The sequence below is a fragment of the Oratosquilla oratoria genome, chromosome 13 (assembly GCF_046742065.1).
Source record: "Oratosquilla oratoria isolate Oo_2021 chromosome 13, ASM4674206v1, whole genome shotgun sequence".
Classification (NCBI taxonomy): domain Eukaryota; kingdom Metazoa; phylum Arthropoda; class Malacostraca; order Stomatopoda; family Squillidae; genus Oratosquilla; species Oratosquilla oratoria.
Genome location: NC_134789.1, coordinates 67,170,600 through 67,190,127, shown reverse-complemented (window position 1 = coordinate 67,190,127; position 19,528 = coordinate 67,170,600). Strand labels below are relative to the sequence as shown.

Sequence of the window (19,528 nt, the reverse complement as noted above, 5' to 3'; positions counted from 1 at the left end):
TCTTGTCTGGGACCTGTCCTGTACTCTACTGCGTTACAGGGGCCCCTCTTGGCTCCAAACGCCTAGTGACCTTTGACCTCTCGTTGCCAAGGATCTATAGGAGGTACAACTTCACCTTAACTGAAGTGAAAATGTTGCACGATACATATTACATATAATCCCCATACATGGGAACTATAGATGGTAATGTGCCAGAACCAATACTGAAGACGGAGAAGTCACCAAGTGGCAAATAAAAATATTAATAATGAAAATGATATGTTGGTAACTCGACATTCCTGAGAGGGGTTAGACAACCAGCTTGTGGTAACTAGGGGTGTCGAGTCCTTTATATAATGTTTTCGTATATATAAACAAAATGATATGCCACTCTATCTAAATGGAAAAAAGTAAGACTGTATAATTTGTTATGCATGCCTTCATATACTAAGTTTCTAGAATAGAAATTTCATACAGCTTGATATGCTTACTAATTGCTGTATTTCAATCTTAATCATAATTATACAGATATCAATTCACTAAATTAACTGAGGCCGTAACCACAGATGTCTATATTAATTTGTAATAATAGTTTATTTATTCTAAAAAAATGCCTCTGTCGGGATTTATTCCCGACAAAAGTCGCAATCAACTGCGCGAAGCAAGTCTATCAAATTATAAAGTCTGTCGTCTGCAGCTTACCTGGACAATGAGTGAAGTGTAAACTGTAAACAGATATACGCACACACACAGTTGGAGTACTATTGAAGTGGACCATATGCGTAGACCTCCTTAGGTTGTGTTTAACAAGACTACATACAGTATTTTCTTATGTTATACATATTTGCATATTTGTCATGGCGTTCGACAATAGATTAGGGTGCATTATGTGAAGTTATTAAAGATTCCACTACCAAAAGGGTTGCCAATAACATGCTGTCATGTGTGTGTGTGTGTGTATTCACCTCGGATCTGCTGCAGTCTCTGTCGAGACTGTGTGTGTGTATATATAAATATATATAAATGTGTAGTTAAATGTACCTGACCTAACCTAACCAAACCTAGCCTACTTTAGTTTGAGTGGAGAATTTACAGTTGACCAGTAAGGGGGGTGGAATTTTACAATTGAGTGTAGTTGGGTGGAGATTTTAGTTGATGAGTGTAGGTTGGGGGGAATTCTACAACTGACCCACTAGATGTTGTGGTGAGATGTTTGGTTCTATTCCAATATCTCACAAACATTTTACATTTCTTTTCTTTTTGCATTTAAAAGATATATTTTTCCTCTGGAATGGTTATGTTAGGTTAGGTTAGGTTAGCTATTGGACAATGTAGGTTATTGGTAAATATAATTGCTTGTGTAATTCTGGCATTTTACCATAATTTCTAACATTAATATTCCTTTTATTTTTTAGGGCCCATGACAGACACAAAAAATGGGAAGATCATCTAAAGACAAAAGAGATGTTTATTACAGACTTGCCAAAGAAGAAGGATGGAGAGCAAGAAGTGCTTTCAAATTGATACAGATCAATGAAGAATTTAATATTTTCCAAGGTATTTTTCTTAATATTGATGCAGGAATGCATGCCACTAGAATGGTGATTTATAACCCTTTTAGCCTCTTCCCTTGTTTGTACATTCTCATCTGTGAACTCTAGAAAAATAGATCACACTAGAAAGCGAAATCTATATATAAATTGATCAGGCCAATAGAATTGAATAAAGGAACTGCAACGCGAGTGAAAAGTACAGTTACCAACATTTGTCCACTGGCATGATAAACCAGCCCACCAACTTTAGAAAGCTGAGTTGATGGACATAATCGTCACACTGTTGGGCCATGACTTTTAATTATATCATGGCCACCATGCAGATACTGAAAAGTTGATTCATTCTCATGTCCTAATGATAATAATTGTTGCCTTGCATTTTTTTTTGACTGGGAACAGTGGCTGTTGCTACAATAAGTATTAATTTTCATAATTAATTATACAAATTATTGCCTCAGTTGTCTCAAATTTCACTGACTAAGAAACTACAGGCCCACAGAGGCTGGCATTGGTCCATGGGCTATTCCATATATATCTCTGGATAATAAACATTGGGCTGTTGTCAATGTGTTAGTGTGAGACATTTATTATCATCAGCTTATAGTTGTGAGAGGAGGAGAGCAGTAGCTCGTAGTTAACTTTCCTTGTGTAGAAGTTAGATAAAACATAGGTGAAGTTGATAGATATCAGCTAGTCTAGAGACTGAATGTCAATCTCACAGGGCTTCACCACAAGATGGATGTAACTATGTTGATAAGTTTTGAAGACAGGTGGTAGTGAAATTATTGTCTCAAACATTTGTCACTCTTTTTCCTCTCTCTTCCAGTTTCCCTTCCACTCCCTCCCTTCTTCCTTCTCCTTAAATCTCTCCTTTACTAACTCTGACTTCACCTCTTTGGCATTTTTTTTTTACCCAAACAATAAAAGATGTGTATCACTGACTAAAATACTAATACATCATACCCCTTTCTCCTTGCTTTTCCTCTTTCTCTCTCTGTCTTCCCCTTCCTGTGGCACACTTGGAAGTATGTGGTTCTTGCATCTCTCCAGCTGTGGGTTTGTGCTACATTTCTCTCCAATTCCCAGCAGTGACTGTTACCTGCCATAGAAGTCCAAGTACATAAGGGAAAGCTGACAGTTATGGCCACATATGTGCACCTCCTAGCTTACACTCCTCACTCTCTTCTTATGATATAAGATTATCATCCATACTTAGTGTTGTATTTTCTTAAGTGATATACTTTTATGATCAAGTCCAAAGAAGACCTTCATGATAATTCTTTATTGTGTATCATCTATTTCAGGTGTTACTAAGGTTGTAGACCTTTGTGCAGCCCCAGGAAGTTGGAGTCAAGTTCTGTCACGTAAACTGAGGTAGCTTCCTAATTTTTTCATGACATATAAAGTATGATAGACATTTTAAGGATGAATAGGGTGAGAAATGTGAAGGTGAGGCAAAGAATGGGTGTTAGAAAGAAGCTGTTCAGTAGGGTGGACTGAGTATTGAGATGATTTGGCATATAAAAGGAAGGAATGAGGAATGGTTGACAAATAGTGTGGAGTAAGCACAAGACCTGGAATTAGATGGATTAATAATGGTGAAGAAAGTCTAAGGTGTTTGTGGTGTGTCAGTAGAGCAGGGAAGAAAAAGTGTGAGAAATGGGAATGTGTGAAGAGCAATTGTGAATGGATGAAATGGTGACACGACTCTGTAGGTGAGTGGATGCTGAAGGGGTCACTGTGTGGTGAACCTGTAGAGATAAACCAGCTTCAGCTGTTGAGCCGTATGATGGAGTTGTGCTGCTTCACTGTACTGTGTTTGATTTACATAATGTGATAAGAATTCTGTTTTTCCCAAGCTGCTGAGATGAGAGTGGTGATGTGTATGTTTGTATTTACTTAGTATTTATCTAATTGTATCTTATGGGAAGGGGAGCTATGCTTGTGGTGTCCCATCTCTGTATCTCGCCATGTCCAATTTTGCTCTTAAATTCGTGTATTGTTTTTGCATACACTATTGTTTCATCTAATATGTTCCATACATCCACCACTCTGTGGGGAAAGCTGTTCTTTTTCAGATCTCTTCTATAACTGTCCTTTTTTAGCTTCCTTCCATGTCCTCTTGTATTTCTTTTATCCCAATTTAGTAAGTCTTCTCTATCAAGGACTTCTATACCTCTCATAATTCTGTAGATGGTCAACAAGTCACCTCTTTCTCTTCTTTGTCTCAGAGTTGGCAGTTCTAGTTTTGACAGCCTCCCTTCATATGACAGTTTTGATAGTGTTGGGGCCATCTTCATAGTTACTCTCAGGATTTTCTCTATTTTCCTTATATTCTTTTTAATACTGGGTGACCATAGTGTCGCTGCATACTCCAATTTTGGCCTTATCAGTGTGACTAGTATTTTCTTTACTATTTCTTCATCCAAGTAAGCAAAAGCCATTTTTATTACTCTTAGCAAGTTATAGGTTTTTGTATAGGCACGGTAAAGGAAACATGGACTGGAGGTGAAGCTTTTATTCAGTCCATGTTTCCTTTACCGTGTCTATACAACTTGTTCACATGGATTTTTATAGGTTTTTCCAACAATTTTGTTTATCTGTTTATCAGGGGACATATCCTTTGTGGTACTCCCAGGTCTTTTTCAGATCCCACTTTATGAGGTGGAATGGGTGGGGGGATGGGGGGTGAGGTAGTATGTGTGAGCAAATTTTGACGCAGTCCGAAGGGATTTCTCCCCATCTTCTCCTTTTAAGCATGGGAGGACGGAGAGGGGGTGTCGCCGATTTAATGAAGCGGCCTTGCTGTGGATGTGCTCTGTCTTGCGACACTGCTTCTGACCCAGGAGGTGCTAAGATGGGAGGGGGGGTGGAGGGGTGTGGAGTGTATTCAGGGATTGAATGGGTGGGAGTGATTTTGTGCCTTTTCCTTTTTTGGCTACCTCCCTTGTAAGGGGGAAAAAGCCTTGGTATATGTATGTATGTATGTACTTTCTCTACTTCCTTTGCACTTATTTTATATTGTCCTGATATCTTTTTTTTTTTTACTTTTACCAAATTCCATTATGCTACATTTCTTAATGTTGAAGTCCACTTCCCACTTCTTTTTCCATTCCCAAACCCTGTTCAGATCTCTCGGCAGTGAATCACAGTCCATTTCAGTACTTGCTTTCTTGAACAGTTTTGCATTATCTGCAAAGAAGCTCATGTAACATCCCACACCCTTGTCCTTGTCATTCACATAAATAGCAAACATTATTGGAGCCGATACTGATCCTTGTGAAACACTAATCACCTCTTCCCAAGTAGAACTCTTATCTCTGAGCACTACTCTCATTTTTCTTCCATGCAAGAAGTCCACCATCCATTTCAGTAATTTACCTTGTATCCCTGCTATGGTCTCCAGTTTTCTTAATAGTTTTTTGTGTGGAACTTTGTCAAAAACTTTTTGTAGGCATAGGAAAGTACAATTAGCCCATCCATTCCTTTCCTGTTTTATATGTAGTAATCTTGAGTAAAAACAGATCAGATTTGTGGCACATGATCTTCCCTGTCTAAATCTGAATTGTCTCAGATTTGGTATATTGTTCTCCTCCAGATGATTTATCCATCTACTTTTTATAACTATTTCACAAATTTTGATTACCATGCTTGTAAGGGAAACCAGTCTGTAATTTGTTGGGTCTTCCTTGTTTCCTCCTTTATGTATTGGTATGATATCAGCATTTTTCCAGTCTTCTAGTATTTGTCTTTCTTTGAGTGAGCAACTTATTATGTTATATATTTTGTCTATTTGTGGAAGGAGTGAACATGAGGGGGCGACTTAGGATGAGATGGATGGATGGGGTAAAAGGGGCTATGGGGGAGAGGGGAATGTCTGTTGAGGAAGGACAGGAGAGAACAGAAGATGGGTGAGTGGAGAATGGTTGTATATGGATGATGTGATTCATGAGGTGGAATGGGTGGGTGATGGGGGGTGAGGGAGTATGTGTGAGAAAAATTTGACGCAGCCCAAAGGGATTTCTCCCCATGTTCTCCTTTTCTGCATGAGGGGACAGAGAGTGGGGTCGCTGATTTAATGAAGCGGACTTGCTGTGGATGTACTGTGTCTTGTGACACTGCTTCTGACCCAAGGTGTTGGGCAAGATGCAGGGATGACCCGTCATCTAGGAGGTACCAAGATAAGAGGGAGGGAAGAGGGTAGAGGGGAGTGGAGTGTGATAGGGATGAAATGGGTGGGGGTGGTTTTTATGCCTTTGTTTTTTGGCTACCTCCCTTATGAGGGGGTAAAAAGCCTTTGGTATATATATGTATATATTTATATTGTCTATTAGTTCTTTACATTCTTTTAATATCCAGTTTGCGACTCCATCTGGGCTGCACGATTTCCTGATATTGAGCTTCATTATTTGGTACCTTTTCTGTAGTGAAAACCGATTTGAAGTGTTTGCTCATGACTTTAGCCATTTCTGTATCTTCTGTGTATTCCATATTCCCTTGGTGTAAATTCACTATTTCCTGTTTGATTTTTAGTTTATGGTTTACATATCTATATAATAGTTTTGGCTGATCCTTACAGTTTTCTATAATGTCTTTTTCATAGTTTCTTTTTTCCTCCCTGTGTATTTTTATGTATTCATTCCTTTGATTAATATATATTTGCCACTTTCTAGATTTTTTGTCTCGTCTCCATATTTTCCAAACTTTATCTCTTCTATCTTTCACTTTGATGCATCTTCTGTTAAACCAGCACTTAATATACACTTTTTCTTGTTTTTGCTTTGGTACATTTATCCATTCCTTCTTTATAGATTTTCATCAGACTCATCCATTTTTCTTCCACTTGTATTTCTTCATTGTAGAATTTTTCCCAGTTTACTTTAAGAAAAAAATTCCTAAGTTTCTCAAAGTCTGTTTTACTATATATCAGTCTTCCTTTTCTGTATTTCTCATTTCTCTCTATATATATTTCATCCTTTAGTTCTAACTCAAGTAATATGTGGTAATTTTTTGCAATTGGCATCTTGCATTCAATTTTGTCCACAGTTTCAGGTTCTCAACATTTCTTCATTATTTCTAAATCTAATGTTTTATTTTACCCAATGTGTCATTGTATGTTCTATAATCATGTCAAGTATTATATTTCCCCATTGATCCTCTCTACCTTTCACTGTCATCTCTTCCTAACAGATTTCTTTGCAGGTAAAATCTCCCATAAGTACCACATTACCTCCATCCTTCAACATCTCATTTAATGAAAGTCTTGTATCTTCTAACATTTTAGAATAATCTTTCTCCAAGACCCCATTTTTGGAGGCACATAAATCACTGCAGACTTTCTATTTTTCATGTCACTATCTTAAACTTTTATTGTGATCATCTACACTCTGTTTGCTCCATATGTAATTTTTGTCACATTTAAGTTTTTCTTAGCCAAAAATATGACTCCACCCTGTTTCTCTTTTCTCTTTCTAAGCCAGTGATTAATCCATGTCCAACATTGGTAATAGTGGACCCCTTAATTTTGTCTCCACAGTTCCTATTATGTCTGGTTTTCCTTCTGACGGGTAATCATTTCGTTAATCTAATCCTGAGACTAATTGGTCTATATTGGTATAAGCTAGTTTTAGTTTTCTACTCTCTATGTCTCGTTCTCTGAACCTTTCGTTTCTTTTTCTTGAATATAAAAAAAATTCAGTCTCATGTCTAACACTGCGATAGAACTTCATTTTCTTGGCTTCTGTTCATTTCTTGTTTTTTTCCTTAACTTATCTCTTTCTCTTTCCTTATCATTCATGTCTGTTTATATCCATATACTTTTGTAGTGTTCGCTTCTTGCTAATTTTCCTGTTTTTGCTCAAATTTCCACCACTGTCATTTGTGACCTTAATTTAATCTTAGGGGTTGACTTTTTCCTTCTGCATATTTACCCATTCTATACACTTCCTCTATTTCCTTTTCTATTTCTTTCTCTTCATCTTGTACTACATTTAGAACTTTTCTTGCATGTGTACATGCATGCATACAGCTTGTGCACTTTAGGTTATTCACTCATAAGGGGAATTAAAGCCATTGGCAAATAAGTATGAAATTGAATGAAATTATTTAATCCAGTGTTTCACAAACTTTTCCAGTTCATAACCCCTACCATGACCTCCACCTTCATAAGCCTTCTGAAAACATACCCATTTTCAATATGGCAGATACATTATCTTAAAAACTGAAAGATCAAGCACAGCAGAGAGCATTTTTTTCATTGATGTTTATTAATGTTTATTAATGTGGATCATGACCCCCAAAAGGGTTATGACCCACAGTTTGGTGGTCCCTGGTTTAATCAGACTTCATTAGTTAACTTATTTGACCATACACTTATGTTGATAATTTCAGAGGTGCAGCTCAGGATGCAGCAGAGGTGAAAATTGTAGCTGTGGATCTGCAGGCCATGGCACCTTTACCTGGAGTTATTCAGCTGCAGGGTGACATAACAAAGCTGTCAACGGCACAACAAATTATTGGTCACTTTGAGGGTGATCAAGCTCAGTTAGTTGTATGTGATGGAGCACCAGATGGTAAGTCATAAAAAATGTGTTGTGATATGTATGTATCTTAACCACTTCAGTACAAGTCAAATTCTCATGTGCAGCATCAGCTGCTATATGTATAATTCATCACACTACTCACATTATAAAATATAAAGTCATTCTCTTTTACTCTGAGGAATAATAAACATAGAAAACATGATCAAACCAGTTCACAGAATCCGGGGGTAACTCATGTAAAACTACAAAAACATATATAAAATCAAGAAGCTAATGCTGACATGTTCACGTACCCACTTGAACCCCATGATGCCTATATACATGTCATTGTACTGAAGTGGTTAATGTGTTTAAAGTAATGGAGCACCAGATGGTAAATCATGAAAATGTGTTGTGATATGTATTTATCTAAGTGTGTTTACAGTCTAAAAAAAGGGAGGTACAGTGATGGTGGACTGGCTGGTAAGGTTGTTTAATGTTTGTTTAAAAGAGGGTAGAGTGCCGGAAGACTGGAGATTGCATGTATAGTTCCACTTTATAAAGGAAAAGGGGACAAGTGTGAGTGTAGTAGTTTCAGAGGGATCAGCTTGTTAAATGTAGTTGGGAAGGCTTATGAGAAGTTTTTGATTGAGAGGATTAGGAGGGGAACAGAGGGAGTAATTGGTGAGGAGCAGTGTGGGTTTAGGACAGGTAGGGGTTGTGTGGATCAGATTTTTGTAGTAAGACAGATATGTGAGAAAGCTTTAGGAAAAGGTAAGGATGTTTTTTGTGTCTTTATGGATTTGAAAAAGGCTTATATCAGGAAGGCACTGTGGGAGATACTACATATATATGGGATAGGAGGAAAGTTGTTAAGAGCAGTCAAGAATCTTTAGGGGAGTAGTAGAGCCTGTGTTAGAATCAGAAATGGAGAGAGTGAGTGGTTTGAGGTAAAGGTAGGACTTCACCAGAGATGTGTTATGTCATCTTGGCTGTACAAATTATACATGGATGGGGTGGTGTGATAGGTAAATGCAAGGGTAATGGGCCAGGTATTGAAGATGGTTAAAGAGAAAGGAGAAAAGTGGGAGATAAGCTAGTTGTTTGCTGATGACACTGTGCTTGTGGCAGGATCAGATGAAGGCAGAGGTGGAAGGAGTGAACATGAAGGGGTGACCAAGGATGAGATGGATGGGGTAAAAGGGGCATTAGGAAAGAGGGGAATGTCTGTTGAAGAAGGAATGGAGAAGACAGAAGACAGGGGTGAATGGAGAATGGTTGTCTATGGATAATGCTGTGATGCATGGAAGGGTGTGGGGGGTTGGGGTTAGGGAGTAGGTGTGAATAATATTTTGATGCAGCCTGAAGGGATTTCTCTCCATCTCTTTCTCTGTTTGAAGGGATGGAGAGGGGAGTTGCTGATTGAATGAAGTGACCTTGCTCTGGATGTGTTGTGCCTTGCTATGCTGCTTCTGACTTAGGGCAGTATGTGACATACAGGGATGACCCATCATCCAGGAGGAGCCAAGATAAGAGGGAGGGAGGGGGGTGAATATGAGTGGAGTATTTGGAGTTGGAATGGATGGGAGTGGATTTTAGCGCTTTGTTTTTTGGCTACCTCCCTTGTAAGGGGGAAATAGTCATTGGTATATGTATGTATATTTACAGTATATAGGCACATGAAGAATTGTCACGCCAGACTTTGTCAGGGTGACAATTCTTCATGTGGGCTATCCTAGGGTGATAATTCTTCATGTGGGCCATCCTGGGTTTACAATTCTTCATTTGTATAAGATGATGACAATAATCATAACCTTCATTCAGCCTAACCTAATGTAACGTGACCTAACCTAATCTAACCTAACCTAATCTTTATTCCACTGTTGATATTCGGTGTATGGGGTGACAGTTCTTCAGGTGGGATCTCATGGGGTGACAATTCTTCATGTGGGTGTTCTGGGTGATGATTCTTCGTGTGACCCAAATGAGTTTATAGGACAGGGATTCTTAGATTCCTATTAATTTTCTCATATTTCAAATTTGAAATAGTGGTATGTTTTAAACTACTGAGATACAGAGATGGGAAGGGTAGTTGAATTGGTTTTATTTGTTTATGATATGGGTTTCAATGTATTAATGTGTATGTAGTGGGTCACTTTGATTTGGCCACTGTCCTTAAAAGGGAAAAGGTCCTTTCGTGTATGTAAGTATAAATCAATCCATCATACCAGATAATTCTTGCAGGAGACTCACAGCTCACAGGTAATTGGCAATAGCCACTGGATTAAATCATAATCACACAAGGAGGAATTATTGCGTATGGATTATTGGATGATGTGGCCCAAATGCATCTAGCCTGTAGATGAGTTGATGAGGAAGATGATTGGTTGGTGGTGAAACAGTTTTAGCTGTTGGGCCCTGTTGTGGAAGAGCTGTGAATGACTGGACTGCATTTGACAAACAATTTAGTCCAAAGAATCACATTTATTACATAACTGACCAGTTTCTCAAGAATGATACAGTGATACCAACATGGCCTTCACCCAGAAAGGAATATCAAGCTTGAAGTAAATAACAAAAAGTGTATTAACAAAATAATACAGGCAGTGGACAGGGTGCAGGGATGACCCGTCATCTAGGAGGTGCTAAGATGGGAGGGAGGGTGGAGGGGTGTGGAGTGTTTTCGGGGATGAAATGGGTGGGAATGTTTTTGTGCCTTGTCCTTTTTGGCTACCCCCCTGGTAAGGGGGAGAAGAGCCTTGGTATATGTATGTATGTATAATACAATGATGCATAGAGAATGGGATCATGGTCATTTAGACCAACATATATAAATATATAACATACTGATACAAGAAAAGAGAAATAAGGTAGTAAGACAATAAGTATGACCCTAATATACAAAAAGGGGTTTAAAGGGAAATTGGCAATTTCTAAGCATCTTCTCATGAGACCAGGACAATCAAAGATATGTTATCAATGACAGAGGGGGTAGTGAAAAATGGCCACAATGCTGGTAAGTGTGGAGTATTTATAGTTGCTGACTCGGATGTGCCTATTTACCTAATTGTAGTATACAGGAAAGGAACAATGCTTGTCGAGTCTTGTCTCCTATTTTTTAATTTTCTAACATACCTAGACTCAAATTCATGTAAGATTCAAACTTAATCTATATCTTTGATTTCCAATCATTACATTTAGATTTGAATTCATGTATTGTTTGAGCTTGGCATGCAATTTGCTTGAGGAATGTGTATGAGACAAATAGAAAGGGGGAGAGGGTAATTGTGTCATTTGAGAGATATCCGGGTGATACTGGCATTTTGCAATTGGCCCGTACATTGGTCTGAACTGCCATGCAATGTATATGTGACTTTACGAAGGTAAGATACATTTATGGAGTTGTTGTTGTTGTCGTTCCCTAGACTGTCTGTCCGAGCAGTCCCGTCTCCCCTAGGAATGCTACAGCCGAAACTGGGTTTTCCCACAAATCCTTTATAGAGTGTATGTTGTGTTGTTTGCGTGCATGATTGTGTATAATGCAGTCTTCCATTATGTGTTGTATGGTATGGGGTGAAGTGTTACATCCTGGGCAGCTGTTCACAATGCGGTCATCCAGCCTCTTCTGGACTCCAAGGCAATCGGTGCTTTTGCTGTGTTCTGTTGAGCCTTACATCCAGTGAGACGGCTCCAGATGGCCAAGCCAGCTCTCATTCTGCGCACTGGTTGGGGAGTACCACATTTATGGAGTTGAGTACATAAGATAATAAAGGATTGCTCATTACAGTATATTAGTAGTACAGCTTGCAGTTACAAATGTGTGAATAAAAATATACATGAGAAAAAATACATACATGATAAGAATTTGCACATACGCATTAAACATGAAGAAAAAAGAAAATATTCATACAGATAATAACAGAATACAGGTAGTCATTGACTTACGACTGGATTAGGTTCTGATTGACCAGTCATAAGTTGATTCGGTTGCAAGTCGGTCTTTGTTCTAATTGGGCAAAAATGTTAAGATTATCCTTCACACCCCAGAGAAAAACCCCTCGCTTAATATTATTTGAGGCATTCATATCCCAGCTGCTGGGATACGTGGAGTACAACTACTTGGCTGATTTCTTTTTGAGGATCTAAATGACCTCATCTCCGGCCTCGACTTCTGTTGGGGCGTGTTAGGCAGTTATCCTTTACTCAGTGTGCTGTAGTTCACAGCGGCTTACTCTCAGCCAATTGCCATGCACAACGTGAGCTCAACCGGAATACCTACCCAAAAGTAGTGACCATGAGTTATGGGTTAGAGCAACAACGACGACAGCTGCCAACCAGTGCGCAGGATGAGAGCTGGCTCGGCCATCTGGAGCCATCTCACTGGATGTAAGGTTCAACAGAACACAGCAAAAGCACCGATTGCCTTGGAGTCCAATGAACATCATCACTTCCAGTAGCTGTGTCTCTTGCCACCCATGAAGCCGGAGTCATCACCTTGGAATCTCTCCCAGCTGCCCGGTACATGGACACTGAGAACATTTATCTCTCTTTTTGCACCCAGAGCCAGAAGTCACTCCCCACTTGGTGTCAAACACCTGGCGAATTGCTACAGTCAAGTTGTGGTGCTGTGGGCTGTGCCTTGCAAAAGAGTTAAAGTGAAATCCTACTCTTCCCTGTATTTTATTTATTATTCACATTATTATAGTTTTTATTTATTCATTTATTATTATTATGATTTTTTTTTCCGCATCCGACCTAGATATGGACCAAAAGGTCTCCTGTTGGCATGCTCCACCTTTGTAATCCTTTGTAATCCTTTGATAAACCAAATGGTCTTCCAGTGTTTACCATTTGGACAGTCCCTACCCAACATCCACCGATCCTGACAAAGACTGATTCGATGTGCCATGTGAATGTGGGGTCGGGTCGTAATCAGTAGTGGGAAATGTGTTTTTGTGAGTGGTACTATGCTGTACCAATGGAACTTGTTCATTCTTTTAAGTGCATGATAATAACTCGGACAAACTGGTTGTTAGTCGACGACTATCTGCAAATGTTAAGTAACCATGGTGACATTACATAACCTTAGTGCAGTCCCACCTTTATTTCAGACTATCCTCAAACTTCCTTTCCTACCTTAACACAAGATCTGTTACTTAAGTTAAACCTCCTGACCACCCTGAACAGCCTCCCCAATTCCATCTATATACATAAACTGGAGGTGATACAGAGGAAAACTATGCTGATTCCTTGTATGAGAAATTGATCTTTTGAAGAAAGACTGAACAAAATGAATCTGACCACACTGGAAGAGAGACATATGTGTGGGAGATTTGATCATGATGTACATAAAAAAAAAAAAAAATAATAATAATAATGATAATAATAATCTTACCAAGGGATGACACAAAGACATGGTTAAAAAAAAAAAAAAAAAAAAAAAGGGAGAGATGTGGGAGAGATGTAACTGAGGCAAATAAAGATTTCAGTATAGGTGTATGGAGCCTTGGAATAGCTTGTGATAAAACTATGTTGAACAAAACTAGATACACTATACTCTGCCATCTGGCAAGTGAGAGTGATGCCTGCTGACCAGATGGTCGTAAAGTTGATCAGTCATAAGTCGATGACTACCTGTAATTAAATTGCATTGCACCATACCAAAGGATATTTTTGAAAATGTCATTAAGTATGTGTGAGAAAAATTTGACGTAGCCTGGAGGGATTTCTCCCTGTCTTCTCCTTTTCTGCATGAGGGGATGGAGAGGGGGGTTGCCAATTTAATGAAGTGGCCTTGCTGTGGATGTGCTGTGTCTTGCGACACTGCTTCTGACCCAGGGCAGTGGACAAGATACAGGGATGACCCATCATCCAGGAGGTGCCAAGATAAGAGGGAGGGAAGAGGGTTGAGGGGAGTGGAGTGTGATAGGGATGGAATGGGTGGGAGTGGTTTTTATGCCTTTGTTTTTTGGCTACCTTCCTTGAAAGGGGGAAAAAGCCTTTGGTATATGTATGTATGTATCAATGGTACTTTTACTAATTATATTCTGGCAAAGACTTTCTTGCCTGTCTTCCTTGCAGAATGGGTAAGAGTTGAAGTATGGAAGAAAAATGACTTAAACTGATCAGTTTCTTCTGTTACAGTGACTGGTTTGCATGACATGGATGAATACATTCAAGCCCAGTTGCTCCTAGCTGCCCTGAATATCACAACTCATGTATTGGTTAAAGGAGGAACGTTTGTTGCCAAAATTTTTAGAGGAAAAGATGTGACTTTACTTTATTCTCAGCTGAAGCTGTTCTTCAAAAATGTTTCTGTTGCAAAACCAAGGTCATCAAGGAATTCAAGCATTGGTAAGTTAAGATTAAAAGGAGTATATTTTTTGTAGTATTTCATGGGAGGGGGGGTTCATAAAATGTGTACATGGTTTGTCCGCACTTTGTCTTGGCCACAACTCATTGTAAAGGGGAGACAGCCTTTGATGTATGCATATCTGTATTTTGCCTCACTGCACTTTTTATTATACCAGGATTTTATATATACCATTTCATGTTTTTGTCTAGGTACATACTTATCCACACCTTCATTATAGATTTCCTTCCAAATTGTCCATTTCTCTTCCACCTTTGTTTATTCGTTATTAAATTTTTTCCAATTTGCTCCTCGAAAGAATTTTCTAAGTTTCTCAAAATCTGTTTTGTTGTACATTAGTCTTCCTTTTCTGTTTTTCGTTAATTTCTATATTTGCTTCTTCATTTAATTCTAGTTCCATTAGTATGTGACAACTTTTTCCAATTGGTGTCTTGTATTCTATTTTATCCACAATTTCGGGTTCTGATGTGAATATTAAATCCAATCTTGAGGGTTCATTGTTATTTCTATATCTAGTGTTTTCCTTGTCAGACAGTCCATGTGACAACCAGCTATCCCAGTTACCTTGCCAGATTTCATCTCTTTTAATGCTCAGTATTTCCTCTTTTCCTATAGCCCTGTCATTTTCTTCTTTCATCACAGTCATTTTCCTGACATCTCCCACTGCCACAATTAAACCCATCCTATCCTTCTCCATATTCAACAAATCTCTGAAGTACTTTATACTCATCTTCCCCATATTGCCTTTATTTATGTTAGTATTTGTCTGTCAGTAATCTTTATTATTTCCCAAAACCTTAGCTCACTTTACCAGATAATTTTCTTCATTAACCCCTTGAATATGATGACGCATATGTATTTACCTAGTTGTATTATACGGGAAGGGGAGCTATGCTCGTGGTGACCCGTTTTTGTATCCCGCAAGATCAAGTTTGTTCTTAAATTCTTGTATTGTGTTTGCACACACTATTTCTTCATCCAATTTGTTCCAAATATCTATCACTCTGTGTGGGAAGCTTTTCTTTTTCAGGTCTCTTCTGTAGTTATCCTTTTTGGGTTTCATTGCATGTCCTCTTGTTTTTCCTGTGTCCCATTTTAATAGGTCCTCTCTATCAAGGCATTCTTTTCCTTTCATAATTCTGTAGATGTAGGCATCATGAGGTGCAAGTGAGTATATGAAGATGTTAGTGTTGGTTTCCTGATTATTTTGTAGTTGTAGCTGAGTGACCCTCTTATTCAGTGAACAGGTTTGATCACTTCAGTGGTAACAAACATTCTGGATGAAAGAGAATGAGTATTGTGATGCATCATCATACATCTGGCAGCTTATGTGCATGCAAATATTTGACTTGTATTGAAGAGGTTAAGGAAGTTCTCATTTTCTGCTTCTTCATATTATGAAACTACAGTGAGACTTCTCATTAACGGACGTTAATTAGCTGTGTTTGCGGTGTTTTTGCTGTATTTTTTCGGTGTTTTGGAGTGGTTTTTGGGTGGCATAGTGATTGCACACACTAAACAACAGCACCAAAAACACAGAGAAAGCACCGCAAACACAGCTAATTAACATCTGTTAATGAGAGGTCTCACTGTATATTAAAAATTGTGGTTACTGCATGACTAATTGTAATATTGTTTTACAGGAAAGAACACATGGAAGTGTGTTTTTGTAGTACAATGTCAACTTTTTCAATGCTTTTGGATTTCAGAATCGTTTGTGGTATGCCAGGATTATAGTCCACCTGAAGGCTACATTCCAACAATGATGAATCCTTTACTTGACCTCAGTTACACAGGAAGCTGGGACAACTTAGATGGAATAAACAGAGTCATTGTGCCTTTCATAGCTTGTGGTGACCTGTCAGCGTATGATTCTGATATGACTTATCCACTTCAGGTTAGTTGTCAGATTCTTTCCCAATTTTTGTTTGGTACATTGATATCATATGATTTGTTTATAGTCTAAGTGTCAAAATCCTCCTCATAAAGCATCATGAAGCATCCACTTCAGGTTAGTTGTCAGATTCTTTCCCAATTTTTGTTTGGTACATTGATATCATATGATTTGTTTATAGTCTAAGTGTCAAAATCCTCCTCATAAAGCATCACATGAAAATGACTGAAATACAGTTCTATGCCAGAATCCTTAACACCTTATACCTGTCATCCTACATCTCTCAAGTTCCAATAGCATAACACAACAAGATACTACACCAGCAGCATATTGCCAAAATGTGTATAACAATCGCTACCTCACAAACATCTGGAAAAAAAGTCAAGTTATTAATATCCTTCAAGACAGACCACCAAACTCAGTACTCCACAAACACCTCCCTTCCCCCCTGACATAAGCCCCACAGAAAAAACCTTCCCACATCTGCTAAGAACCACACTGGCATGCTTGAATTCAAAACACCATTCAGCATTGAAACAATACCAACAGAGAACAAGCCTGACCACAGATTCAAACTACTCTAGATGCAACCAGCACACAAAGGACATTGAACACATACTATGATGCCCCACTCTAACAAACCCTAGACAATGTAGAATATCTTCCCTGAGTAATTTGTGGACCCACCGGAGGTTGTTGCTAGTTACCTAAAGGTGGGTCTTCTGCAAGAGAGACCAAGGGCAACAAATTAATTGATTGATCTAAGTGTTATGTTTATAGTTAAATATTTGTGTGATTAGAAAGATGGTAATTATTTCATATGTATTTTATGTTGGTGCTGTTTTGTAGTTGTGGTGCTGAGCTATTATTGTTAGATCATCTGCACATGTAGGAACTTTAGTTTCATTGAACCCTCTTGAGTACTCAGGGTTACACTAGCCCTCTCGAGGGTTGATTCTACCTGTGACCATATGTGCTAATTACAGACAGGGCAGTATGTAGTCACTTATTTGTTGATGGGACCAGCAACAGGTTCTTGCAAGTGGTGGTCGTGTGAGACAGATATCAAAGAGAATTATTTCCCTACTTCAAAATCCATCAAAACCTTTGGGGCTAATACTATGTCTTTGCATCATGCCCAAGATCCCTTCAACTTTGACTGCATTTCCTTCAGTTTTTCACAAAAGGGAAGCTGAGAACTGGCAACTGCTATGCTCCTCCTATTACTGTTAAGCCAGTGACCTAGAAACATTGCCACAGTAATATAGCTCAACCGACAGTCCAACATTTCTTTCCAGAGAAATCTGTGGGAGGACTTGAGGATTATTGGCTGCCACTGTTGGGTTGCAGGATTCTAGTCAGTGAAACTCAAGCAATTATTATGTGTCAATGCATTTAATTATGTGTGTTTTCTTGTTTTCCCAATCTATTTTTTAAGTTGATTAGGTGTGAAAAGGACTAGTGATAGGTACTAGTTTGGTAGTCATGTGAGAGAATCATCTTCCCACCACTGATCTCCAGATTTTATCAACATTTTTTTCTACATTTTTGAAATGCTTAGGGCTGAGATTTGAACTCTAAACTAGATCTAAGACTCCTCTCCATGAACAGACCTACACTAATACGACACAGACAACAATCCAATATTTCTTCTTAGGGAGATCTTTGGGAGGGCACAATGACTGTTGCTTGCTGCATTAGAACTTAAGAAGGCAACAATTTTTGTAATAGTATGTGGTAGAATGACAAAACTATTTTGATTCAACATGCACTTCATTTATGATTTAACAGCTGACAGGAGAAAGTGAGTATAAGTATCATCCACCAGTTCAGTCACCAATTAGACCACCATATGAAGAAGCTGTTCATATGAAAAGGCAGGACCAGCTGGCTAAGGTTGCACAGTCATCACCACAGAGGGAACCAGAGGAAGAAGCTTGTGCAAATGTACCACATGATGAAGGCACATGTATTGCTGTTACTCAAGTTGTGGAAAAGGTGGATAATATAAAAATTGATTAAGATATATTTTTTTTTGTATAATTTTTTAATAAATTTAGCCATACGTAGATATATGAGTATGCTTGTACACTATTATAATTTTATTTCATCTTTTCATGAAACAAAAGAAATTGATTCTTGGCATCCATTCTCTCAACTGCCTGAGTTTGTGTATTTATGTAGTGACAAATTTTTTTTTTTTTATAGCTATTAAAGATTAGGCTTTGTTGAAAAACATGACTGATATGGTTTAACTCCACAAACTCCTTCCATTGGAAGGGTAGGACGGTGCAAATAAAATGTATTTGTACAATACTTCTACAGCTTGGTTTCCAACAACCAGGAGCATAAACATAAGCACTTTACAAGCTATATAAGAGAAAGCATTGAGAGTATAAATGAGATGTACCAAAGCCACCCCAGTCGAACACCTGGACACAGAACCAAAATCCTCCCCATAGGATGTGATATGAATGAGATAAACAGTTCCATGCAAGAGCCCTCAACCCTTCTTGCCCAACTCATTACATTACACAATTACAACCAACTGGATGTGACGTAAAAAGCCACACCAGCAGCATACTACTCATACATGTTCAACAATCTACTATATATTCATTCACCCAAAACACATTTACACTGAAATTGCAAAATGGACTCTTCAAGACCAAGCATCAAACTCCCTATTTCAAAACCTCGACATTAGCCCCACAAAAAAATCCTTCCCAAGAAGAGCAAGAACCACATTAGCACACATGCATTCAAGTCACAGAATAGCCCTGACCATAGAATCAAACTGCCCTAGATGAAACCATATGACAGAAGACAGTGAACACCTTGTTGTACACTGTCCACACTTGCCACACCCAAACAACATACTGTTTCTTCCTTGAGTAACTTATAGTCAAGTATGATGGCTGTGGCTGCTTATCTGGAAGCCATGGGTCTCTTGTAAAAGAGACTTGGGGCAACAGGTTGATTGGAGTTGACTTTTTTTTTTTTTTTTTTTTCTTTTAAATACAGCAGGGTTGGAGGGTGGTTTGGTTTGGTTGACTACCTCTCATATAAAAGAGAAGAAACCTCTTTTGGTATATAGATAGCAGGGCTTGGCTGTCAGGCCCTGCTGTGTAAGTGCTATGGTTCACCATTGGCCTCATTCATGAGGTTCTAAGTGGGAGGGACCGCAATCATGTACCTGCGTGACCCC

At 38.5% G+C, this 19,528-nt stretch overlaps 1 protein-coding gene across 3 annotated transcripts; it reads left to right on the top strand.

The window, feature by feature from the left end:
• The first annotated feature begins 639 nt into the window (after positions 1-639).
• LOC143032469 (tRNA (cytidine(32)/guanosine(34)-2'-O)-methyltransferase-like) lies at positions 640-18,391 on the top strand. 3 transcript variants are annotated; one of them, XM_076197301.1, is made up of 7 exons: positions 640-775; positions 1,395-1,536; positions 2,837-2,906; positions 7,923-8,104; positions 14,198-14,407; positions 16,136-16,323; positions 18,112-18,391. In XM_076197301.1, the coding sequence occupies exons 2-7, from the start codon at positions 1,416-1,418 to the stop codon at positions 18,340-18,342; spliced, it is 1,002 nt and encodes a 333-aa protein (XP_076053416.1). In that variant the 5' UTR covers positions 640-775; positions 1,395-1,415; the 3' UTR covers positions 18,343-18,391. The 3 variants fall into 3 exon arrangements, with proteins under 3 accessions (XP_076053416.1, XP_076053419.1, XP_076053417.1); XM_076197304.1 differs by lacking the exon at positions 18,112-18,391 and adding an exon at positions 17,619-18,085; XM_076197302.1 differs by having other exon boundaries at positions 670-692.
• The last annotated feature ends 1,137 nt before the right edge of the window (positions 18,392-19,528 follow it).